The sequence below is a fragment of the Peromyscus leucopus genome, chromosome 22 (assembly GCF_004664715.2).
Source record: "Peromyscus leucopus breed LL Stock chromosome 22, UCI_PerLeu_2.1, whole genome shotgun sequence".
NCBI lineage: Eukaryota > Metazoa > Chordata > Mammalia > Rodentia > Cricetidae > Peromyscus > Peromyscus leucopus.
Window position 1 is genome coordinate 33,902,473 of NC_051081.1, and position 27,055 is coordinate 33,929,527.

Consider the following 27,055-nt stretch of genomic DNA (forward strand, 5'->3'; position numbering starts at 1 on the left):
GGCGCAGAGGGCTCAGGCGCAGCCACCCCTGCCCGAAGGCACCAAGGTACTCACTGGCCAGGGTGGTCACGGTCCTGATGTTCTCATCTCCTCCGACGCTGTTGGTGAGAAGCAGGGAAAAAAAAAGGAAGGTTTAATATGCCAGCCAAGCCTAAACAAAACAGATTTCCCGCCTGAGTCACAGCTCGGGGGACTCACCCTCTACCCATCATTTCTTCACGAGAATCAAAAACCCAAATCAGAACGCAACTCCTTTCCTCTCTCCCTGGACGCCCGCTCGAGCAAACAAAACAGACCAAAGAAGTTAAATTGTCGCTGCTGGGGCTGCTTTAGCTGTTTTAGTTTGGAGCCCGGCTCTGATGTTGGAGCAGGGAGAATTAGGTTGGTTTCTTTCACTGCCTTTCCCAATCCAGAGGGCTTCTGTTTCTAGCCGATGCTTGTCTTTCTGTTCCTGTTTAGGTTGGAAAAGCCCGTTTTGAAAGAGCACCTGCGCATCAGGGTCTCCCGACCCAAGCTTCCAAAGGAGATAGCACAGGCTTCTAGGAACACAACGTTGGTGCCTGTTCACCCCCCAAAACTCCTGTCCACACCTTCTGCTACTGGGATTGTAGTCTTTTGGGGGAGGCCGGTACATTGGATGTAGAAGTTTGTTATAGAAAGACCGAGATAGCCCATCCCCACACACACACTTGATGTACTGTTTCCCAGAAGGCGCAGGGACCTCCTGGGTCTCGCTCACCTCCAGGACAGGCCGCGGTATTGAGTTAAGACACCTAAGAGGTTCCCAGGCTCGGCTCCGGCCCCATTGGCTGCCTGAAAGAGAGAGCAAACAGTGGGTGGGTGCCCCTGCTTTTTCTCAGGACACCACAGCTGTCCACCTGTTTGAAGGGCCATCCCATTAGCCTGGGCAGGACACCTAGGGAAGTTCTCGAATCCAGATGGAACCTCCTATGGGTACGTCTCCCGCCCTTTCTGGGATGATCGTACACTCCCTCTGGGAAAGCCTGGTGCTTTCCACAGCTATACCTCCTGCCCGGAAACCCTGTCTAGACAGCAACTGAGAGATCCAGGAGCCTTATAGCATATATTTTTCAAAAGCACGTGCTTGATAGATGCTGTGTCCTTTTTTTTTTTTTTTTTTTTTTTTTTTTGAAAGCTGTGAAGCATGTCATCAAAGAAAGCATAGGCTAAGTCGGTCCTCATCACATCTATGCATGCTCAGGTGAGAAACAGCAAGATGTTTCCTTAGGGCGTCTCCTCCCCTGAAGCATGTATTTCTAAACTCCAGGAGAAATCCCCAGGTTACGCTCACTACAGTTTGGTACCTAATTCCCGTTTCCACCTGCCTCCATGTCAAACTTGCTGCCCTCCCATGCCTGTGTGATTCTCTATGGCTCTCTGTCCAGAGAGCATCCTCTAGGAGACCGTAGATACATAACTGGTAAGATGCCAAGGACCAGCCTGCTAGTCTCTCCTAGAAGGTTACACACAGTAGGACCTCTGAGATAAGCAATTGCCGGGCTAACATTCTGAACCCAGAGTCAGGACTCTTGAGTTCTTGGGCCTGGCTTCTAGACTCTGGGTACTCACTGCAAAGCTCCTTACTGGTCGGATGTGAGGAATGCCAGACCTCACGGGACTTTTTGTCACAGGGCTACAGAGTGAGACTAGGCCATAAATGGCCTTGGAGAGTTCAAACCTGCAGATGCTGCCTTCTAACTGATCCAGGGGATAGCACCTGGAGACAACAGCTGGACTCTACTGGGAGTGACCGTTAAATAGATACTTGTTTCTTGGAACCTCTGGGGACCAACCCCCTCAGGCTTTCTATAGGACTGATTTTTTTTTTAAGTGTGCTTTGTTTAGGGTATCACCCTGGGGCAGCTCCAGAGGTGGCTGGGACCTCTACTTCTTCCATTGTCCCTCATTTCTCATCCCCACCTCCATACCCAGTGGTCCTAGCCCATCATCTCTTTGGCCTGTCTGAGCAGTAGCCTCTTAGCTTGTCTACAGGGACAAACAGAGGACTGGCTGGGTCTTTGGAGACATGCCAGAAGATGCTGTCCCACTACAGACACGGGCTATGTAACTTCGTTTTGTTGCTCATGTTCCCCCGGGGTCCCTCCTGCTTTCCCAGCATTGGGTGGAATGGGAATCACACTGTGCAAGGCATGCTAGATGCTAGGCAGTGGGGACACGGAGGGTCTGGGGATTGGGACCAGAAACAGGCGAGGATTAAAACCTCAACTTTCAGTTCCACATTTTCATGGTCACTAAAATCTCCTCTCTCAGCTGGACCCACACAGCTGTAACCCCAACACTTGGGAAGTAGACACAGGAAGATCAGGAGTTCAAGGCCAACCTCAGCTACATAGTGAATTAGAGGCCAGCCTGGGCTACATGAAACCCAGTCTCAAAAGCATCAACAAAATCTCCTCCTACTCCTTCTACAGCTGAGGTCACTTACTGTGAGAGAGTCGCCCAGCGCTCCAATCACCTTGATGTCAGCCGGCCTCAGCCTGTGAACTAAAAAGCAAATCTGGGGTGAATGGAAAATGAGGATTTCAGGAAGACCCTGGACCTGGCTCCCACCAGCAGCCAACTCAGGCTCGAGTAATTGCGGGCTGCATCCCACTCAATGGAAAGAATGCTCAGAGGCATCTCAGTTCTCTGTCCCCTTCCCTGGAAATCTCTCTACCACTTTCATGCTTCTTGTAGAGGGGCAGGTGCCACTCCCACTGAGGACTTTCGCTGGGAAGGGAAAACGCCCCTAGTGTTTCCGAGGACACGATGTAAACGAACACACGAGTGGTCGTGAACGCATGCCTTTGAGAATATATAGATTAGCGGTCCTCAAACTGGGTTGTGTGCCGGAATCACCTGGTGAGCTTGTTAAATCACCTATGATCTCCCTCCCCCCCCCCCCAACTCCCAAGAGCTTCAGATTCAGGAGGTCTTTAGTGAGTCTAAGAGCTTGCTTGTTTAACCAATCCTCAGGCACCGTAGCTGCACCCAGCTCTATCTGGGCATTACATTTTGAGAACTACTGAGAAGCACTTTTTATTTTATTTTATTTTGAAGCCATGGGCAGTGTGGTCCGTTTCTGCATTTGTGGATGAGACCGTTAACTGTTTGCTTCTAGGTCTAGGTACAAATTGGCTCACACAACCGTGGCTGCCATTGCAAAGCCTGATGGTGGCATCTTGTTTCTGGACCCTGGAGTCACTATACATCTTTAGCGTCTTCCTCCCCCCATCATCACGTCTTGAATTCACCGCGCGCGCGCGCGCGCGCGCGCGCGCGCACACACACACACCACACACACACACACACACACATTCCCTTTACGTGATTACAGCAGCCTACGTGCCCTTTCCCAGCTTTCCACAGCTACTCTATATGGTTAGCAGAACAATATCAAATCACAGACCCAGCTGTACACATTAACACACGCCTACAGGGCTAAGCGTGGAAACTCAAAAATGACCTCTTCCCAGAGAAATCAGGCTATGAGGGGCTGGGGAGGGGGGGAAAAGCACACCAGAAAATAAGACCCATTCCCTCAACTCCAAAGTGGTTTATTTTAGCTTGTGTTGACGACAGGCAATCGCTCTATTTCTCAGGGCCATAATAGTGAATTCTCTGAATGCCAACTGGTATGCAAAGGTCAGGACAAGTCTTTGCAGTTGGTAAAGTGTGAAGGCGATGGGCAGATTTGCCTCCACAGCTCCAACATTTATTATAGGCTGAGAAAAAAAAAAAAAAAGCTCAGATGGCTTAGTGTGTAAAAAGTTCCTGCCACCATGCCTAAAGACCTGAGTTTTGTCCTGAGGATCCACAGGGTGGAAAGAGAACTCCTGTAAGTTGGCCTCTGACCTCCGCACATGCTCCACGGCACAAGTACACCCCCACACATTTATACATGTGCGTGCAAAATAAAGTTTACAAAAAAATGTAAACAGCAGCTCAAATAGATCATAATTACCTCTTAAATTTGGTGGCTAGAAATGAAACAGAATATATGCACACAGAATATATGCACACAGAATATATGCACACATAGACAGATCTCCTCTGCTCCCCCACTGTGTGTGTGTGTGTGTTTGTGTGTGTGCACGCACACGTGCGCGTGTATAAACAGTTTCTGGAGTGGCTTCTCTAGTTGGACACTCTGTATTCTCAGCCAGAGAAAATAGGCCCTATGAAGCAAGACTTGGTGGGAGGAGCTGGCTTATCTGGCATTCTACTGTTATGATACAACCCATGCATTTCTTTGGTTTTATATTCTGTAGACCTTGGTTTGAGGTTTATTAACACCATTGCGTGTGATAAAGACTCAGAACTTGAGTAAAAACACTTTAGCAATTGCTCTCTCTGGAAAGACAAGTATTTCGAGATAAGATTAAATTTATGTGGCCTGATTAATGCTATCTGGAACAAACTGTTCACTACCTTGAAAGAAGACTGATACTCATCATTAACTCATGGGTATTTCTACAGAGTCCTTTATCAGAAGGCCAGCCAAGCTTTGGTGGGGCATTATGAACAGTGAGCAGTCTACACCCCAGTAACGATGGAGAAATGGCCTCTGCCCATGACAAGCCATACTCAGGAGTAGCGTTTAGCAGTTTGGAGTTTTATTCTTGTGTAGCCCAACAACTTGAACCATCTGATGCTGAAATCTAAAAGTCAATGTGCTCTCTTTGTTAGCTAGGGCTTCCCAATCCATTTGCTCGGCAATTTTAAGGATCTTATGAAAAGATTTCCACTATGATGGCTATTTACTGACATTAGAATAAAACCCCATTTCTGCCTTTGGAGATTTTAATCTAAGTGTATATGAATAAATAGGTACCCTGTTCATAGGAGGAATACAAGAAACATATTAATTTCACTTAGAAATGATACAGGTCCGAGGTGTTGTATATGCCAGTTTTCCAGATTTGATTGTTATACATTGTATTCATGTCTCGAAAGGCCACCACACTGCACTCCAAGAGTACGGATGATTACTATGTATTAGTCATAAGTATATTAGTAAAACATATTAGCTTGAATGAAAGGTTATGTAGTCTGTGATGGTTGACTTTTACAGATCTCAAAGGTTCAAATAAGAAACTTGGGGAGCAAGGAGGGATAGATTGGAGGGTTTGAAGGGAAGACAAGAGAAAGGAGAAGTGATGTAATTAGATTATCTCAGAAAAAAGAAAAAAGTGATAACGGATTGTTTAGGGAGTATTAAAACAAAGTCTGTAATTTCACTATAGACGGTACTCTTTGTCTGAACATTATTGTTTGAATCTGTTGACATGGAAACCATGGCTGTAGACGCTAATTCCACTGACTTACCTGGGGGACTTTCTCATTTCTACAGTTATCACACCTCAGTGGATGCTGACATCCAAAGAATGTCCCCAGATCTGTCCTCCGGTTCACTAATTTTATTTTCTACTCATTTTGTCCATGTTGTTTAACATAGTAATAGGGGGGTCCCAATTTCAATGACTATTTCCCCATATTAATTAGGGGCCCAATTTTCACCATCCTGTGTTCAGATTTCAAAGTTCTACCTGATTCTTTAGCATTTTGGTGGTTCCTTCATCAAATTCTCAATTTGTTTTTATTTGTTTAAACATGCTAAATGTATTTTTAAAAAACCCAACATTGGGCAAGGGAAACAGATAAATGAGTCTCTTGGGGGAGAATCTGAATTTGCTCAGTAGACTGGATGTCCTAAGGGACAGACAGTCTCTTAGTTCCCATGGGACAACATTTCTTGCTTATGACAGGTTACTACGCCAAGTCACAAGTCTCGTGAACAGGTAGATGGCTTCACAACCTCCACTGAGCATTGGCTCTTGGGTTACAAGGAGGTGAAAGGTCTGGTGAGCGACTGCCTACCGCTGGAACATGGCCATTCCTCACCTGAGCTTTGGGAGAGCTCACTTGAGCCGACTGGGGTAAATACACAGCACTGGGAGTTTAGAAAGGCGCAGTAACTGAAGTGGATGTACCTTTTGGACTCATACTGCCGGTGAGTGACAGCCACACACAGGCAGCACATTGGTGTCCCCCAGCCTCACAAGCTACAGCTTGTTCCCATTGCATGGAATTAGAATTGGGAGCTTGTCTTCAATGGATAGCCAATGGGCCATGTTCCCTCTCACTCCTCAGTGCCATTTTTGGAAAAAAAAAAACTGAAGTCAGCAGTAGACCCCGAGTTGATATTTAAGTCATCCCAGCTATACGAGAGGAAGGGCCAGCTAGTATCAAACTATCAGCGTTCATAAAGCGCTTTACATATCCTACAGGTGCACAAGTCTTTATTCTTTATTGAATTCCAAATGCTGATTGGTTATAAAAAAAAAATTACCTACACCAACTTCCCACATCTCATCCCCAAAGCCCCATAGATCAGTTGATGAGGTCCTACCACCCTCAAGCTCTGGTGTGAGAATAGGCCCCTAGGCCACCAGGGACCATGGCCAGTGATGACAGGCGGTATCCTATTTTGTTACATCGTTTTTGATCTACGCATCTGTGGGTTGAGGGGAACACACTAAGAAAGGACCACAGAAAGGGATTTGAAAATAATTTAGAAGGCAAAATAGTTCTTTTATACCATAGTCTCAGTGACAGTATTTGAGTGGTGGTACTGTGGCCTAGTTGACATGTCAACTCTGAGAATTCATTGGATGAATTCAAAATTCTCAGTAATCCAGAGCTGCTCAGTAAGTATTTAGTGGCTCCACCCACTTGCTAAGCCAGGAGGGTGTAAGAAATGGCCAACTCTATTAGGATTGTGTCTCATATGATCTCATTTCATTTAGCAATCACGGGCTCCACAAGAGGGGAAGAACTTCCCAGAAAACATGGTAACAATCGAAGGAAAATAGTCATGTGGTCTTTTGCCCACTTATCTGTGGCTGTTTTCCTGACAGATACCTTCCAGGGGACTCCCAGGTCTCCCCCAACACCCTTAAATGAGTGTAAATGTCACTGGACGAGCATGTGTGGTTCAGTCCTAGGCCATTTGGTTAGCCCAGTGGAAGGAGGCTTGGATCACCTAACTGTGTGATTACTTTAACAGTGTCTATCACTGACGTATCTCAGATCGTAAAGTCTTGAGATCTCCTAATCTTGAATTTCTTCCAGCACTCATAAACACAATGGTCACTAGGGTCAGGGAGTAAGGAAGACTGCCCTTTATCTGGTTTTTAGATGTGGAGATAGGTTCTACTGCATGGCAGGTTCCAATGGATGGTTGCCATGACAGAAACACAATTTCGGGAGATTGCAGAACACAGATCATCCTTTCAGAATGATAAGATTAAAGTATGGCTATTAAAACCTTCCAGCTGATATTCTATCTTTATTTAGATATATGCATATCTCTACATATACCTCTATCTACGCCTCAGAATGAGGGTTTTTACTGTGGGAGGGCACACATATATAGATGATTATTCCTTTCGGCTGTTAAAGTCCACCAGTAAATAAATCAATAGGAATGCAGCATCATCAGACACAGGAGTAAGACGTCTAAAGACTAAACTCATCTTCATGTACGATCCGCACCACTTCTGTGGGGCTTGGATGTGGTTTGGTCCCCCAAAGATTCAAGTTCTGGAGGCTTGGTCCTTAATATGGTGGTGTTGGGGAGGTAGAAACTGAAGAGATGGACCTAATGCCAAGTAATCTGGTCACTGGGGGCTGGGAGGCCACCCTTGGACAGGGTTAACGCTGGCCTTGCAAGGTGAATTAGTTCTCATGAGAGTGAGTGGTTACAAATGAAGGCGACCCCAACACATGACTCCGTTGGTCAATTCTCTTCCTATTTCTCTACCATGATTTGAACTTTGCCACACAGGGGATCACCAAAGAGACAGGCCATCGAATGTTGGGTATTCAGGCTCTAAAACCACAGGCTAAACATGATTTCTTTTTAAGTATTTTGTTACGATAACAGGTTAAATATGATTGCCCACTTTGTTACATGACAGCTTTGAAGAATAAATTTTGTATCCAGGCTTTGGTGAGAGGGGAGACAATATTACAACGGATGTGAGAGTCCTTTTAAGTATTGTAACTTCTCCAAATTCAATTTTCTCTTTTCAGTAATCCAGGTCAGAAGTTAGCTTCGATCAGCTAGGACAGACACTACTGAACGGCTTATAGGAGATACTCAACAGCTCGCCAGCAAATGAACAAACACACAAACTGAGAAGTGAGCATATCTAATTATCCGCCAATGCCCAGCATGAGCGCAGATAGCACTAATGTCTTAGCTAGGGTTCTGGGTCATTTGGGTCTCATGAAGACCTTTGTGTGACTTCCCGTATGTACAGACAACATTTCCCAAGCTACTTTACCTGCCAAGAAAACTACAGTGCTTAAGTGGCTTCCTCTTTAGGAAGATTACTAATGACCACCCAGAACATTTCATGAGTCTCATATTCAGAGCCCAATATATTGGGCGAAGCCAGGAGTGATGGTCTACACCTTTGATCCCAGCACTCGGGAGGCAGGGGCAGGTGGATCTCTGAGTTCGAGGGTAGCCTGGTCTACAGGGTGAGTTCCAAGACAGCCAGAGCTACATAGATAAAACCCTGTCTTGAGAGAAAGGGAAGGAGGGAGGGAGGGAAGGAGGGGAGAGAGGGAGGGAGGGAGGGAGGGAGGGAGGGAAGGAGGGGAGAGAGGGAGGGAGGGAGGGAAAGGAGAGAAACAGTGAGAAATGACACAAACCAATTCACCCACCAAGGTTTTAAGATAGGAACAATGCACTCACCAACCCCGAGGCTCCTTGCACAACAGGACCTGACATGGGGTCAATGCTCAATAAACACTTCCTGATAACGATGCTATTATTTTAGTTAAAGGATAATCAAGCATAAACATGACCTTATGGCCTCATGCAGGGCCATAAACACTGTCTTGGACCTTCTCACCCATCTTGATTCAGATCTTGGGAATCCTTGCTGTCTTAAAGTTGCTCTGACTTGGATTTCAGCCCTCAAGTGAGTTGAGAACTCCCAGAACACAAGAGCCATGTACCTGTGGTGGGGATTGCGTCTGAAGGGTCCTTGTCAGGACAGCTGAATTCTGTGCCTTCTCTCGCCTGGAATGAGACACACAGGGAAAAATAAATCATCCACCAGAGTAGAGCCTGGGGATAGCGGGTGGCGGTGGTGGTGGGTGTTGGACCTAGATATTGGAAAAGACCACTTACAATAAAAACAGAATAGAACTATCATGTCTGTTAGGATCTCTCTCTCTCTCTCTCTCTCTCTCTCTCTCTCTCTCTCTCTCTCTCTCTCTCTCTCTCTCTCAACCTCATAGCTCACTGTCCACAATACATTGCTCTGGTCTGTCTCCGCCTCTTCCACCTGAGCTTGAGCCTTTAATACTCTGGGTCAGAATGTTGCTGTCCTCAACGGTGTCCCCTCCTTCAGGCTGGGGGGCCCCCTCCTCTCCATTCGCAGTGGTCTCTCTCTCAGGAAGACTTAACTGTGACCCTCCCCTGCCTCAGTTCTCAGTGAAGTCAGGCCATTCTGGGTAAGCTGTTTATCGTTGTGTGCCCGTAGATGAGAACGGTGCTAAGCCTTACAGAAAATGAATATTACTTGTTGACCGGAGAAATAAATGGAATAAATGGCTGCCATTTGCCAACCTCAGCATCAAATCCATTGATCCGACTCTAGTCTGTCCTTGACCAAAGCCTTGATACTTTCCCACACCCCCGAGCCTTTGCCTAAGTCATTCTCCTTACTCTTCTTTTTCTCTTCCGTTTTCTTACCCTTCTATCCACCAGACTCATCCCTCGTCATTCTTCAACACTGAGACCATGGGTGGGCACCTTTATGAAAGTTACCTTGAACTTTCTGAGTTGGGCTTTCTTCCTCTGTATTCCCAGAAGACCCAACACAAAATTTTAATTCCAGTTGTTATTATAGCGTATGTCAATGTATTATATAGTGTATGTCATGTTGTTATAGTGTATGTCAATATATCATATAGTGTATGTCATGTTGTTACAGTGTATGTTGTTATAGTGTATGTCAATATATCATATAGTGTATGTCATGTTGTTACAGTGTATGTTATTATAGTGTATGTCAATATATCATATAGTGTATGTCATGTTGTTACAGTGTATGTCATTATAGTGTATGTCAATATATCATATAGTGTATGTCATGTTGTTACAGTGTATGTCATTATAGTGTATGTCAATATATCATATAGTGTATGTCATGTTGTTGTAGTGTATGTCATTGCTGGCTGGGGTGTCCATTTCTCTACCACAGCATGTTCCTTTTGGAGCGGCAGTGTATTCTAGTTGTGGTTTAAAGTCTCATATCTAGCATCCATTCTATTCACCTACTGAGTCACCTAACAGATCATACCTGGGCACTGGCCCCGAGTCCTTGCCTCTCTGAGCTTGCATTCTAGAGGTATACAAGAGACTTATATATGTATATATAATAATATAATATATAATAATGTATCCTGAGGGAAATTAGCAATACATAGAAAACAATACCAACACTTCAATAGGAGTCACTGCATTCCAGACAGGGGAATAAGTGCTTTTTATTTCTTAACGCACTTTAAAATTCTGTGGTAATATTATTACAGTCACTAATTCCCAATGAAAAAACCAAAGGCATGGGGGAGGTTAAGGGCCTTGCTTATCAACACAGAGCCAGGATATGGAAGACTCTGGATTTGAACATAGAGCTAGTGGCTTCATCTCACTTGCCTGCTTCCTTCTAGATGCATCTACAATATTAGAAAATATGGGGGTCATTGGTAACTCGGGAATCGTTCATATTGGGTCTCTTAAGACTAGAAGTCCAGGCTACCACTTGGTGTGAGTGTTCCCAAGTCATCTTTATCTACCTTTGTCCTGGTTCTCCGATAACAAAGACATCAAACTTTCGCTGTTTGAATGCCTTGGGGAGTGCAAAGTGCCCTATCTAATCTCAGCAGGAAGCATCCAGGCGACTCTGAGATAAACCATAATCAAGCTGTAATGAGAGAGGCGAACAGTGTGGGTACGGGTCGACTTTAAGCTCTCTGGTCCCCAAACTACCTGGGTTCCAGACCTCACCTCACTTCTCCCCGCTACCCTGACAATTATCTTTTCTTTCTCCTCAGATGAAAGGTTCAAGGACTAGCCAGAGATTTGTGGAGGGTTTGGGGTACCTTGTCACAGTGCCACGGAACCCCAACACCTCATGATGCTGTGAGAGCTGCAGGGAGACAGGTCTAAGAGGGTGTGGATCCAGGCCACCAAAGGCAAGCCACACATACCCTCGAGGTCCTTCACTGCCCGCCCCTGTCCCCCTCCGGTCGCTCTGGCTGAATTTCAGGGACCTGTTGCAGTTCCCGTAACTGCAGCTTTCATGATGCCCAGAGGCAAACGGAGCTTTCAGGACACAGAGAACCAAATGGAAGCTAACCAAAGACACAAGGCTGTCGTCCCCTTACCTGAAGCCTTCCTGTGGGTTTCAGCCGTTGGGTCTGGTAGTTGCTATTTCTGTAGGTGAACAGATAGGGGCTCTCCTGCAGAGAAAGGTGACATGCAGCCATGACCCAGAGCTCTCCCACCCCATAATAATCAAATTCATCATCATCGATATGGTTAACTGGAACATTCATGTTGAAAGGTTTCAGGTGCGGGGGGGGGGGGAGGTTCAAGAGAGACACTGAGGAGGAGTATTGGGGAGTAAGGAACCCATTAAACATGTTAGGAGTGTCACAGGCAAGCGGACAGACACAACATTCATGGTATGGGCTCCAAGGACGGTTCAGAGCCCAACACCAGAGAGAGACCCCACAGCATGGTGGGGTCTCTCAAGAGAGGGACAGAGCCCAAGTGGCAGAATGGGATTGGGGGAGGTTTCACCGTGTAAGCCTGCAAGCCAGACAGGAGCCAGGGGAAAGGCTAGCGAAGAGGACGTGTGATCAATACTCCCTTGGCCATAAATGAGACCCTGGCCCCAGAGGTCTGTTAGCTAGGGACTTGGGAGGTGCCTGTCAGTCTCTGTGACTGGGAAAAGGCTGCTATGGGTGTTGTGGCCTGGGCAGTGGCTGGATTCTAACATTGAGTTCTTACACGTATCTTCTCCAAGAAGCCAAACCTCTCTCTGCCGCTTTTCTTCTTGTTGGCTCTTGACCCCCTGAAGAAGATCCCTGGGGCTTTGAAATGGCCTATTCCCAAGCCAGCCATCTCTGATGCTCTCTAGATCTCTCTACCTCAGCGGTCTGTATCCCCCGGCTAAACACATGTATCTGACAGAAGAGGACCTCACTGTAGGCTTCTTGGAAGCCACAGCAAAGAGGAAAAGAGGTTTGTCTAGCCACAGCAAACTTACTAATTCATCAAGAAAGCACCCCACTCCCCCTAATCAACCTGTATCCCACAAGAGAAGGAATTTCCATCACTGATGTTATTTCCTCATCCCTGTATTTGGAAAGACTACCTTATGTCTATTACATATTGGACACATATTTAGGATACAGACTTCAACACGCATTAGGAACTCATCAACTCTGCCTCCTGAGGAAGAGGAAGGCCTCGAACTGGTGGTACCTGGGGCCCCAAGAAAGTTAGAGGGACCATAGCTGGAGGCCAATAAGCTATGGTTTTGTTCCTGGGACATCCACAGGTATGGAGGGCCTTCACTCTGCTAGTACTGATCTCACAGTCCATAGGAATAAGTTTTAGGACAGCTACATGTACAACCTGTGCTCAAGCCCAGAGCAACAGACCCAAGATTCTCGGGGCTGATGTCGCCGTAAGACCCCACTTTTCAGTAAAGTCCACGTCGCCACCCACATCTCGCCTCGCCCAGTCCAGAGTCTCCTACCTGAGATGGACATTGCATCGTCTTTCTCTCTGCTGCATCAAATATCTCATCTTTGTGACCCACTGGTTTCATCTAGAAAAGAAGGTGACATCTAAAACAGAAGCCTCATGCATGTATCAGCCCCATCCCATGGCACTCCTGAGATGGGCCCCTCCAACCAGGGAGTCCCCCAGAGTTTGAGTCTTGGATCAGTAGCCCCTTGCAGGCATTTCCAGCTCTGTCTTAGACCTAGGGTTCAACTCTCAGGGGAGTGCAGCCTACATCTTCCTGGGGATTCGGTAGTGAAGACCACTGTGTGAGGATGAGTGGGTTTTGGGGGGGGTTGTTTTTTTGACAGGATTTCCTAGCCCATCTCCCCAGGAGTGCAGGAGGAGAAACCGAGCGTGGTTTGGAGCAGGTATCCAAGGCAAACTGACATTGGTCTTCTGAATCCAAACAGATTATTTCGCATCGGGTCACATGGCTTCCTGATCACCCCAGGGTAGTTACCATACTTGGCATCATGTCCTCCCCTGTGTCCAGTTGGCTGGGCACTGATGCAGATTTCCATAGCCAGGGCAGTCAAGATAAGGAGGAAGGTCAAGCCCGAGCAGCATGTGGAAAGCACGTATCCTTTGCCCTGACTTCTTTCTGCCTGTAGCTATCATGTGCATCAGTGATTCTCCACCGTCCTAATGCCGTGACCCTTTAATACAGTTCCTCCTCGTGTTGTGGTGACCTCCAGCCATGAAATTATTTTCATGGCTACTTCATAACTAATTCTGCTACTGTTATGAATCGTAATGTTAATCTCGGATATGCAGGAGATCTGATCTGTGACACACACACACCCGCCCCAAAAGGGGTTGCAACCCACAGTTTGAGGACCACCGATCTACCTGCACATAAACCCAGGTGCAATTAAAAAAGAAAAACCACCCTCTGAATTGAAGTTTACACCACTGCACAGGAAGTCAAACGGGTCCCAGTCTTGAGCTGGGCTATGGAGAGGGAAAAGCAGCTCGGCCCCCACACTCACAACAGGCCGGCTAGCAACTTGAGAATGAATGGTGGGTACCATGACCACCAAGGCCACCGGACAACAGACAGATGGTGCTGAGAAGAGCACCAGGTGGAACCATCACATCAGAACTTCGGCAAAGCGCCAGAGAAACGGGGATGAAGAGGAAGAAAGGCAATCGGATTAGATGCAGGGGTTTTTGTTGCTTTTCTTCAGCGCTTGAGATCAAGATCATGCCCTCTGCGTGCCAGGCAAGTGTCTTCTACTGAGCCACATCCCCAGCCCAAGGGAGAATGTTTTTAAAACTTCTTTTTATGGACTAGGGATGCATCTCACTCAGTAGAGTGCTTGCCTAGCATGCTTGAACCCTGGGTTTGATCCCAGTGCTGAATAAAGACCCAGTAAGTGCCTGTAATTCCAGCACTTTGGAGGTGGAGGGTCAGAAACTCTGGGTTATTCTCACTTACGTAGCAAGTTCAAGGCCAGCTTGGGCTATGTGAGATCCTGGATATAAGAGAGACAGAGACACACACAGAGACAGAGAGAAAGAGACAGAGAGGAAGGGATGGGAGGGAGGGATGCAAAGAGAGAACTTAAAAAAAAAGCAAACCGGCCGGGTGGTGGTGGCACACGCCTTTAATCCCGGTACTCGGGAGGCAGAGGCAGGTGGATCTCTGTGAGTTCGAGGCCAGTCTGGTCTCCAAAGCAAGTTCCAGGAAAGGCACAAAGCTACACAGAGAAACCCTGTCTCAAAAAACCAAAACAAACAAACAAACAAACCACCACCCCGCAGTGGCTTGGAGGGATCAGAGTGTCTTTTACATAAGCCTTTTCCCTCCTGTTTGGGAGCCTTATCCTTCGCTCTCAACCCTGCCACGCCCACGGTGCCAGGCTCTGGGGCAGCTCGGTGCCCCCTCCCCCTTTACATGGACTTTGACAGGGATGTAGTTACTGGCTTGGACACCCGTGTCTAGCTGGCACGCATCTAAAACCATGAAGATTCGGATTCCCCTCAAGATCTAATAATTTTGCATTTGTGCCCCAGAAGGAACGAACGTTCAGGATTTGTGGCTTGTTCTGATCCAGTGGAAGGAGAGTCCAATAAGGGGGTACAGTTGGTTACAGTCACTTCCGGACAAAGAGTGGCTGCCTGCGTCTCCAGGCCCAGAGTGGGGGAGGAAAGGGGCTGGCAAACTCTTTCAGTTTTTATTTTGATGGTGGCCACTCCTAGAAACCGGGCCCAGGTGGTTCACAAAGGGAGCATTGTGGGGGCGGGGGTGAGGGGGGCCTGGCTAATGGCCAGGGTCAGGAGGTCAACTGCACTGCATTTTTCTCCTCCTCCTCAGTCTTTCAAGAAAGTCAGAATCTAGGGGAGAATCTGGAAAGAAACCGCATCTATCCTATGGATGAATGAATTCGACAGAACCCTTAACATCTTAATCTCCTAATCTCTTAAGGACCCCAGAGGAGAGTTTATAGGTTTGTCCAATAAACCTGCTTCTTGTTTAGAACCTTATCTTGAAACGGGCTTGATGGTACACGCCCATAATCTCAACATTTGGGAGGCTGAGGCAGGAGGATTGCTTATGTTTGAGGACAGCCTGGTTATAGAGTTGGGATCACGTCTCAAGGCCCAGGCAACAGCAAGCCTTAAGTTAAATGTTCCCATATCAGTCACCCAGTGTTCTCACACCGGTTCTAACCCTGAATCCTCAGAGAAGACAGAAAACCCAATTACTTCCTCCACCACCCACGGCTGTACACAAAGGCACTATCCCCGCCCCGCCCCCACCCCAGGGGGGGGGCATCTGTCCCTGGTCTCATCCTTGCTTTTACTCCATCTTCTGGTCCCTTAATTGCTAGGAGTCTCCTCCACTCTGCTCTGCCACCTTGAAATTAGCTAGTACATGGGGACGGATGAGGGTGATCTTAAGATCTCTGGGGGCTGGGGAAACGGCTCAGCAGGAAAAGGCACTGGCCACCGAGCCTGGCATAATCTGTCAGGAGGTCCTCTGGCCTTCAAATGCACACCACAGCTCACCCCCTCCCCTCAATAAACAAATGCAATACATTTTTAAAAAAACAGATCTGGAAAGAGTTCTGAAGTATGAACACTTCTCACATCCTCTTCCCTGCCTGGTGGCGCTAGCATCTTGCTGTTAGACTTAACATAGGCTGTTATGATTGCTGGAAGGACCTGGGATTTAATGTCCCCATGGGTGTGTCCCTTCATCACTACTATACAAGAATTTCCAGAATTTGCAGGAGAGCATGAGTTCTGCCCAAACACAAATCTTCTTCTGCTTTGTATAAGGGGTACAAGCTGCCGCCAGGGCTGGAAGCAGGCGGATCCTGCAGCTGGGAGAGTTCTAGCCCAGGTGTGTGCAGACGAAAGCACCACTCACCACCTCTGCCTATGTGTGGTGCTTAGAGTTCACACCTGCTGTCTGCAGGCACGGAAGACAGACGGTGATGTGGCCCGTGCATTTGGCCCTGTGGGCTACAGAGCAGAGGTCTCTTTCCACACTGATGTGCCCTGGGTGTGTGGTCAGGAGAACGGCAGATGAGGGTCCCCGAGATTGCAGCAGTTCCTCTTACCCCCACCCGCCTGTCTGGGAGGAAAGTCCTCCTCCCCCCGAGCTCTGTGTCTGAATGTGGCTAGAACAAGTCAAGTACTCCTGGGAACCGGCCTCAATGGGTTTGGGTAAGCTAACCACAGACCAGGGGCTCCAGCTTCCCCCTGCTCCCCAGGGGCCGCAGCAGCCCTGAAAGATGCGTAGGAAGCCCACAGGCTCCCATTCTTTCACAAGCCCTCCAAGGCTGGCGGAAGGTCATTAAATTCTCTCGGCAGAGGAGAGGGAAAAAAAAAAGTCACCCTGTCAAGAAACAGCCAGAAGTGGGCCCGGAGCCAGAACACTTTGACACCCTTGCCTCGCCCTAACCTGTCACATTCCAGATCGTTCACGGGCAGATTCAAGCCTGCAGGAGCCGTGGGTGGGGTTCGAGCAGAGTGGTGGGTGGCCTGGTATTTTGCCCGTGAGGAAACTGGGGGAACTGAAATACTTGGGGGACTCCTCTCTCCCTTTCTGGGCTGCAGGCACCTTGAGGGGCTTAAGTGAGAAACTGTGGGCTTGCAGGTGTGTGGACAGCTCTGGAGAGAGACCGGTGACTGCCCGCCTAGGACAACCGTCACCTCCTCCGTGAAGCCCTCCTCCTGACACTTGCTGTACCCCAGGCCCTTGGCCCTAAAGGAAAGACCTCTGTTTCCCTCTGGGCACTTGCTTGCTCCTCGTGACTCTTGAGCAGGTGAGAGGAAACTGGGTCAGTAGCATGGGAATGTCCCTTGGCCGCCTGATAAACTGGTTATCACCATTACTGCCGCCAACACCGAGGACATCCACAGCAGGCGAAAGGGAAAGGACCCCGCCCTGACGTGCTCTCCTCAGCTGTTCCTGAGTTCCTGGACTCGGCTGTGCTCTGGGTCCCATCGTCCCCATACCGTCTCTCTGACACTCGCTGCTAGACTCGGCTCATTATTCCCACACCCCTTTGCTCACAGAGGTCCTCTTGCCAAGGATGTCTGCCCTGGCCTCCTCCCTCACACCACTTCAGATTCACTTTGCATCCCATCTTCAGGGCCCCTCCTGACCTCGTGGTCCATACTGAGGTTGGGGAACTGCCAGAGCATCCCTGCTGGTCCAGTCACATGTGCCCCTGTCCTAGTTACCGGTCCCTTCTCCGCTAGACCTTGAGGTCCACAAAGACAGAGGCTATGCCTGGTGTCTCCTGTCTCCTCTCGTAGTAGGCAGGGCAGAGTAAGGTCATACACTTGCTGGCTGAGGAAGCATGGCATGGTAGAGGCCTGAGGTTTGGCTGAGCTGGCACAGTCCTTGAGGGAGGGTGATAGGAAGACGGAGAGCCTGGGGTCTGTTCTGTGCCCCTCATGGAAGAAAGGCTAGCAGAAGCTCTCAACCTGTGGATTGCAAGCCTTTTAGCAAACCTCTATCTCCAAAAAAATAACAACCATTGACATGACGATTCATAACAGCAGCAAAATTACAGTTGTGAAGTAGCAGTGAAAATAATGTTATGGTTGGGGGTCAGCATGACATGAGGAGCTGTATTAAAGGGTCACGGCATTAGGAAGGGTGAGAACCACTGGTGAGGAATTATCCTAGCCCAGCACCTGCTCTGCCAGCAAATGCCTTTGGAAAAGGCCTTGGGTTTCCTCGACAAAGGGCCAAGTGTTTCCATACATGGGGTCACTACCACTGTTCCCTGCCCTGCTCTGTGCCCTGCTCTGATCTCCACAGGTCACCCTAGACTAATTGAAACTCAATATACTCCACGCAGCTCACCAGTTGGAGAAAAAGAGTGAAATGTTTCTAATCCAAGGAAGAAGAAGAAAAACCAATTTACATGGCTGGGATTCTAAAGATAGGGCAGCGGGGATGGGGAAACAATGGTAAAAGAAGCTCCCTGGCACCCTGAAAGGGCATCAAGCTTTGGGGTACCTTCCATCCACTAAGAATCCCAAAGGCCCTGGGGAATCTTTGGGGACCTGGGAAAGTCCATCATTGTCACCCTATGGAGAGCAACAGACTCTATGACATCAACGGTGAGATACACTGAATGGGTGGGTTCAGGGGTCATGTGTTTCGTGTGCAGGGGAGTCGATGCCCTGAATTGATGCAGGCATGAAAGGCGGGGTCTAATTCGAGCCCCAGTCATCTCTCTGAAGACCATGATGGCTCTAGGTACCACCTACACCTTTAAACCTGCCTGGTGCCACATGAGTGAGGAAAAGTGAGTAGGAACCGCAGGGTGGCCTGTGCCCCGAAATGAAGCCAACCTCTCGGGACGTGGCTCTGTCTCTGGGGAAAAGCAGGATGGAGCTCCCCACCAGCTCCAGTCATCGGTAGGTCAAGATTCTGGGGTCAAACTTGGCCAGCATCTCCACTGGGGTCCCGCACCTGTTCCTTGGTGCCGTGGGCAGAGAGAGAGATACAGTGGCTGTCCCTTTGTGAATCAGCCCACAGGCTGGCATGAGCCTCCCATCTCCACACTCACCATGCTGTTCCAGATCCTGAGGGCGAGCGTGCTGGGATCCTGGGGTGAGGACCTCTCCTGGAAGAGAATAAGGTAAGAAGGGACTCTGTCACTCGACCCTCACCCCCAGGATATGATGGCCTCTACATACTGATTGATCCATGTGGACAGGGCCATGGCCCATCCAGCTCTGTCCCCTAGTCCTTCCTTAATGAGTATAGGAGCGCTGTCTAGGGGTTAGGGTTTGGAGGTCAGGGCCAGCAAGGAGAGGGTAAGTCTCCAGTTGTTCTCTATCGTTATGGAGCCTCCAAAACTGAACTCAGAACAGGAGCAGGTGACAGGGAGACAACTCAGATGAGGCAGTAAGGCATGGGCAGGGGGCCCTTTCCTCCTTATGAACCAGGACTTTAAACAGCAGGTGTGTCTTAGAGGTACACAGTGAAGTCAACAGGCAGGAGCTGGGAGCTGTTCCCAGACACAGCCCTGAAGGCTCAGGGGCTACAGAGACCCTGGTAAGTCAGGCATGTCTCTCCCTCAGTGCTATACATTCCAGATAGTCCCTTGACCAGTGAGTGGCCTTGGGGAGAGATTCGCAGGTTCTTCCCAAGCCCTGAGTTCTTAGCTCATGGGATCCCAACGTCCACTCCAGATGGATGGAATATTAGTAACAGTCCCCATTTTACAGATGTGAAACCGAGGCACGGAGATGTCAAACCACTTGCCTGAAGTCACACAGCTGGCCAATTCCAGAAGCAGGGCTTTGGGCCAGGCTATCAGCCCCGAGGCCCTGCTTTTCACTTTGGAGCTACCCTGCCTTTCAGAATCTGCCTACATGAGGGGATTGCATGAGAAAGGGCGAGAGACTACTGTGGTATCGTCTCAGACTGTACATCTGATATTGGGTAAAGGCTGGGGATTCTCTGGAGGAGAAGGGAGGAGGAGGAAGAGGAGGAGGAAGTGGGGGGGGGCAGGGGCAGGTGTGTGGCCCAGGCTTCCTCACCATCTACTACCTATACTCACGACACCTCACATGGCTCACTCACCGAAGGGGGGTCTACCTCATAGAAGAAAGGCTGGAAAACCACTGTGAAGGACTCATGCTTGTTGAACTTGCTGGAGGCCAGGAGATCTTGCCAGGTTTCCTGAGGGAGGGAGAAGAGAGCACATACATGTTCAAGAGCCCAAGCCAGCACACCAGGACCCCTCACTCAACCACCTCCACACATGATAGACAACTGTGTGCTGCTTGGAAGGCCTGCCCCCTTGCCTTACACTTTGGGGCTCTTGGGGACTGAAATTGAGTTTTCCTTTGTCTCTGAAGCTCCAGCACTAGGGCATACGAGATAAGAGAGCCGGAGTCTCTCCTCTGGAAACTCAACAAGTGCAGGGCAAGCTCTGCATGCCATGGAGAAGCCGCCATGGTCTCCTTGGGGGCTAAGTCTGCCTTTAGATCCCGCCCCCCAATCATACCAAGAGTAGACAGTGCCGCACAACTGTACTCACAACTTCGTTGAATGCAAATACTGTTAACACATGTCAGCGGGCACTGTATTTTGAGTGTTTACCAGCAAGGACAGTGGCTTTCAGTGAACACACTACACCCTATAGTTGACCTCTTTGGTCAACTAAAATGTATGGCTTCAGGAGCCGTGGCTTGCCTCCACACAGGCGCCACCTGTATGGTATGTATGGTTGGGATTCTATGGAGGAGAGGAGAGGAAGAAGAAGCAGGGCCAGGTATGTGGTCCAGGCTTCTTCTCCATCTACTATCCATTCTCTCAATGCCTCACATAGCTCCATCACCGAGGTGGTTCTATCTCACAGAAGAAAGGCTGGACAGCCACACATGTAGCAGTGCCAGTAACAATGGCAGAAAAAAAAAAAAAAACATTTCAGAATGAACGGGCCAAACTCTGCACTAGCCGTTGTCAGCATGCTCGTCCACTCCCACACAGGCTGCGCCTCTCCTTCGTTCTAACAGTAAGGACTCATCACAGGGAGGACCATGAGGGCACCTCTCCTTGGCTCCCAGCAGTCCTGAATTCAGCCACACCTTGCTAGAGCTAGTTAGCTCTTTGACCCCCCCCCCAGCCATCCCTGTTTGCCTCCTCCACACTCCCTGGCCCCCCGCGAGCCAGCAGCCCAGGTTCCACGTGGGCCTCACCTGATAGGTCCACTGCATGACAGCTTTGGACAACTTCGTGGTCTCCTCCGAGCAATTGCAAAGCTCTGGTGCAGGGCTGCGGATCAAAGGGAGCCAGGCATGACTGATTATGCTGGTGGGATAGAGGTATGCAGAGGGCCTCCAACGGAGTGTGTGTGTGTGTGTGTGACTGGGGGTGCATTGAGTTGCTTAGGAAGAAGGGAGGGGAAGTGGCAGATTTAGAGAGTGTAGAAGAGGCAAATGGTGAGTAGGAAGGTTGGGGTGCATCTTAGTTAGGGTCACTAGTGTTGTGATTAAAGCAACTTGGGAGAGGAAGGGGTTTATTGGGCTGATGTATTTAGAATCCCAGTCCATTGAGGGAAATCAGGACAGGAACTCAAATAGGGCAGGAACCTGGAGGCCGGAGCTGATGCAGAGGCCATGGAGGGGTGCTGCTTACTGACTTGCTCCTCATGGCTTGCTCAGCCTGCTTTCTTATAGAACCCAGGACCACCAGCACAGGGATGGCCCCGCCCACAGTGGGCTGGGCCCTCCCCCGTCAATCACTAATTAAGAAAATGCAATACAGGCCTGCCTACAGCCCCATCTTATGGAGGCATTTTCTCAGAAAGGGTTTCCTCCTCTCAGATGATTCTAGAGGACATAAAACTAGCTAGTGTAGCTTGTCCACATGACACACAACACATCACTGTTATGCCATAACCTTTCCTTTCTTGTTCACCTCATATTAATATATCGCATTATAAAACATATTACAAAATTAAAAGTGTCACAGTCTTTACAAATTCAAACACTTCAAAATTCAGTCTCCTAAAAAAAAATCCAAAGTCTCCTTTAAAACACAAAGCCTCTATAAAACTCCAAAATCTCTTTAAAAGTTCAAAGTCTCTCAACTGTGGGCTCCTGTAAAACCAAAACAAGTTAAATGCTTTCTTACTTCAAGGGGGACGAACCAGGCAGGGCACAGTAACACTCTGAACAGAGCAAAGCCACACTCACTGTATAAATAACTCAGTCTCCAAAGTCTGGGATCCACTCAATTTTCTGGGGTCCTTCAAAGGGCCTGGGTCATTTATCCAGCTCTGCCCTCTGCAGTACATATGGATCATCTCCTAAGCTCAGACCAGCTCCACTCCAAAGCCTGCTGTCCTTGGCATCTCCAAAATTCTGGGGTCGCCTGCTGCAGCTGGGCTGCCCTTTCACCGATAACCTCTCCTCTTCTAGGCTCTTCTTCAGGGATTCCATCCTTCCATACAGTGCCAAACTCTAGCCGTTCTCCATGACCCCTTCATGCCTTCAAAACTAGTACCACCTGGGTGACTCTTCACACTACCAAGTCCGGCTGCCAGCACAAGGCACAACCTCGGCCGCCTCTGGAACTCAGTTTCTGTGTGCTCTCAAGCAACACTCCCCAGAAGATTCCACCTCAATGATGCTGCTCTCTTTCTTAATCACCGCTAATTTCTCAGCTCCAGCTGATCAGCATCAATTGTCCAAGCCAGGCAAAGATTTCACTTTAGTTTCACACAACACTTCTGGGATCTTGTTCATCACAGCTGATTCTCCAGCCCCAGCTGACCAGCACCACGGATTTCTTAATTCAAAATATGCAATGGCCCCCGATGGTGTCTTTAAGTGATTCTCAAACTTCCTTTTGAAACGTCACAAGCCAGACCTCTGACATCTGCCCGGCTCTCAGGTTCATCCTCCAAGTTCTCACAATGCGCTAACCTTTGGACAATGAATAGCTTTTCTAATCTGAAGTACCACAGTGTTCCCACAGCTCCTCACCCCAAAACAACATGGTCGGGTCTATCACAGGACTATCCCCACAAACCTGGTACCAATTTCTCTCGGGGTTATTACTGCTGTGGAAACACCCTGACTAAAAGCAACTTGAGGAGAAAAGGACTTATTTGGCTTACAAATCCTGAGTCAGTCCACTGAGGGAAGTCAGGGCAGGAACTCAACCAGGGCAGGAACCTGGAGGCAGGAGCTGATGCAGAGGCCATGGAGGGGTGCTGCTTACTGGCTTGCTCCTCATGCCTTGCTCAGCCTGCTTTCTTATAGAACCCAGGACCACCAGCCCAGGGATGGCCCCGACCACCATGGGCTGGGCCCTCCTCCATCGATCACTAATTAAGAAGATGCCCTCCAGGCCTGCCTGCAGCCCGATCTTATGGAGGCATTTTCTCAGGGCTCCCTCCTCTCAGATGACTCTAGCTTGTGGCAAGTTGACGCAAATCCACAAATCGCCAGCTCACGATAGAAGGCACCCCACGGGGCCCTTGTTCACAGGGTCAGGATACGCTATGAAGATGTTCTTCCTTTCCCTTCCACGTGCTCCCTGCCTCAGACACACACTCCCCATATTTCTCTCCTAGTCTCCTTTTACCTTCCTTCCCCTTGAGACCCCCTCTTCCTTCCTCAGCTGTTCTCATGCTGACTTTTTCCATATGAACCTCTTTTTCAGCATCAAATACCAGATTCTGAAGATAAAACAAAAACTCCTCTGAGAAATTTCAGAAATACACGAGAACCAAGTTCTGAAGCATTAAAATATATTTAGGTTATTTTTTTTATTCCTAGTCACTAATCCTTCTTGTGACAGAGAGATTTTGCCAAACTCGCACGGGTTTGTGGTTGTTTTGTTTAAGACTGTATCTCACTTAGAAGCTAGGCTTGCTTCCAACTTGCTGCACACAGCTTTGCCCTTCTGACCCTCCTCTCTATCTCCAAGGGCAGCATCTACTGATGTGAATCACCACGCCTAGGTTTTATGCAGTGCTGCAGACCAAACCCCGCGTGCTAGGCAAGCACTCTACCAACTGTGGTTTAAACGCTCAAATCAGTTGGGGTGGGGGTGGGGCTCGGCCACTGCATCAACCAAATTAAATATTGCAACATCCCACTGACTCTGCCCCTCACTATGTGTGAGCGAGGCAGCGACTGAAATCCCCAGGCTCCATGCATGGGTCTCCCCAGGACATCGATGTACATGGAGAGCCTGTGCAGTACCAGCATGTAACAACCACAACCACACACAAGAGATGATGCCTCTTCTGCCTCTATTTTTTTTTTTCTTTTTACCTGAACCCAGTCTCTTGATGCTGATGAGACATGGCCAAAACCTCAGAGAGATCCACCAAATTCACAAATGCTCTGGGCACCTAGGGGTGACAAAGAGACGTAAGAGATAGGAAGGGACACGGGCATTTTGCCGGGCGCTGCTTTGGCTGTCTCTGGGCTCTCTGCTACCCTGTGGGCCTCGTTCGGGGGCCGCCCTTTTAGAGGGTTTGGATGAGGCTGGTCCAAAGCCGTCACCCCTCCAGCTGTGCATCTTAGAAATGCCGCTGCCTGCTGTTCTCTGTGGTGGTCAGTGCAGCCCCGATCCTGGGGTAGCACGGAGCCCAGGGGGGGAGGTGAGCCACAGCCCCATTCTTGGGTGCTCAGAACCTGCGGCTTCTAGAAGGGCCAGCCTCAGTCAGAAAGCAAGGACAAGCTGCCAAGCACCTCTCAGGAGCGTCCCTTTTTATGGTGGTGAGAAGATGGGGTCCTTCCAGCTTTCTACGTCTCAGGGTCTCATTCTCTCACACAGAAGTCCATTTACCCCACTCCCGCAAACGCCGCTGGGAGCCAGTCCAATCCCACCTCAGCTTCCCTGGAGAAGCGCTTCAGGGGGCACCCAAAATGATGCTTGCCTCATGTTCCACGTCCCAGGGCCCCAGGGGCTGGGGAGCCACAGCCTCACCTCTCGGTGCAGGTAATCCAGTATCTCACACAGCTTTTTCATGCGCCTCATCAAATGGCTTTTCTGTGAGAGAAGAACCAGGCTGAGCAAAGGCGGCAACAGGGAGGACGTGAGACCCAGGGACCCAGACTCAGACAAGCCCACAGAGATGGGGACCGGTGCCTCATGGAGATCGTGCTTCCTTCCCTACAAGGGTGGCATCCCGGAGCCGTGCCATTTTGGTTTGGGCTCTCGGTCCAGCCTCTATTTCTCTAACCCATCCTCCATCAGAGAGACAGTCAACCTCTCACGAGGGAGGCGTTTACCCACAAGCCCAAGGTTGGAACCTGAGGAGAAACCCTGTGGTGACTGATGCTCCCGGTGAAGGGTGGGACACATTCCCGAGGGCTGAGGGAGTTGCTTTTATCCGAAGAAAATCAAATCTGAAGAGGGAACATCACCAGCCTGGATTTAAGGACCTAGACAGATCTCAAGACTTCCAAAAGGGGACCTGGCAAGATCGCTCAGTGAGTAAAAGGTTTCTGTCACCAAGCCTGGCGGCCTGTTTGATTGTTCTGTGACCTCCGCGCATCATGGTATATATCACATGCGCGTGCGCGCGCGCGCACACGCGCGCACACACACACACACACACACACACACACACACACACACACGAACTATGTAATCAACAAGATTAAAAAAGAAAGAAAGAAAAAAGGAAAAGGATGGACCAATGAGATGGCTCTTTGGATAAAGGCGCTTGCTGCTAAGCCTAAAGACACAAGTTCAACTCCCTGAACCCTCATGATGGAAGGAGAAAACTGACAGGTCCTCTGATCTCCACATACACACACTGTCATCTTGTGTACACACACACACACACACACACACACACACACACACACACACACACGTATACAAAATAAACAAATTATAGTAAATGTTTTAAAGCCCCAAACTTCCACATGGCACTGGCCAAATATCCCTTATCAGAGACGTCTGGGACAGAAGTGTTTCTGGTTTTGGAGTCTTTCAGATGAGGGGATATTTGCATGAACTTTACCAACTGAGCATTTATTATCTGCAAATCTCAAATCTGAAAATGCTCAAAATTTTTGGATTTTTGGATTCCTGATCAGAAATCCAAGCTTGGCTCTTTGCCAGATCCCTCCTTCTCACCCACCCCAATTCTTCCCTGTGCCATGTTTGCCTTGAGTAAGAGACAGGGTCCCAGACAGAGGGCTGAGGCGGCCTCATTACTGGAGTGTATAAACCCACCCCCTGTCCCTCACCAGTGCAGCCCTCTCCGCCTCTTCGAAGGTTTTGAAATAAGCAAGCGAGAGCACCTCTAAATTTGACCCCTGCTTATCACTTCAGCGCGGGAAACGAATAAAAAGTACAAGAAGACAGACTCCTCAGCTGGCTGCCGACTGGCTGTCCCCTGAAGCAAGGTGGCTCCGACAGCCAGGAAAGGAAGGGCAGGAAGCTGTGCTATTACCTGGGGGGACAGGGGCTGGGACTCTAAAGACAGCTGCCAATCACCAGATGGGGGTTGCCGGGAGGGCCGCCTGCCGCCCACAGCCTAGGAAAAAGGGCCCATCCCTGTCTCTCCTCCTCCTAGGTGAGAGGCTGCCAGAGGCCAGGCCAGCCCGTCTGTTGCAATGGCCAGTGATAAGCATTGTCTGGATTCTTCTGAGCATGGCACTTCCCACCCCTGAAGAACCTGGGTCCAGAAGCGTCCTTGCTGCTCATCTGTAGCTCATTCAGGACATCCACCCTCCCTGGGGGATGTGGAGGACATGGTGCCCCCCCCCCCGCCCCCGAGTGTGAATCTTGCTTTAGAAACCCCTGGGTCAAGGGTTTGTCTGTAGCTATTTGGGGAATCCAGGCTCACCCCGTCATCCCAGGCACGGGATGGTTGTCACTCGGCTCAACAACTGTCCCTGTTTCCAAGTGGGAGACATACACCTATAACAACTAGTCTAGACATTTGTCTTCAAACTCCTTGGACCATGACACAGTCTGTCATGTGCTTCCCATGGTGGTCTAGTGCAGGTAGCCAGAACAAAGAAAGCACAGACTTCCTCAGTCCATAGGCCCCAACTTCATGCAACGAACTAGAATATTCTATAGTTCATTCTATTCTGTTTCCTTCTCCTCAGTTCTGCAGTTTTGCTGCAAGCTTCCTGACTAGCTCGTGAGGACTCACTAATGTACCAGCACCCATGACCTCA

At 49.1% G+C, this 27,055-nt stretch overlaps 1 protein-coding gene across 1 annotated transcript in view; it reads right to left on the reverse strand.

Moving 5' to 3' along the window:
* The window catches only part of Plb1 (phospholipase B1), a 120,897-nt gene that overhangs the window by 64,008 nt on the left and 29,834 nt on the right, over positions 1-27,055 (reverse strand). The window contains exons 10-20 of the mRNA XM_028873942.2: positions 24,840-24,902; positions 24,179-24,258; positions 21,089-21,164; positions 19,968-20,066; positions 18,946-19,002; positions 12,876-12,947; positions 11,494-11,568; positions 9,055-9,118; positions 2,468-2,526; positions 740-813; positions 55-98 (exon numbers count right to left, since the gene is read on the reverse strand). Coding sequence (XP_028729775.2) covers positions 55-98; positions 740-813; positions 2,468-2,526; positions 9,055-9,118; positions 11,494-11,568; positions 12,876-12,947; positions 18,946-19,002; positions 19,968-20,066; positions 21,089-21,164; positions 24,179-24,258; positions 24,840-24,902 — 763 coding nt within the window. The remainder of the gene's footprint in view (positions 1-54; positions 99-739; positions 814-2,467; positions 2,527-9,054; positions 9,119-11,493; positions 11,569-12,875; positions 12,948-18,945; positions 19,003-19,967; positions 20,067-21,088; positions 21,165-24,178; positions 24,259-24,839; positions 24,903-27,055) is intronic.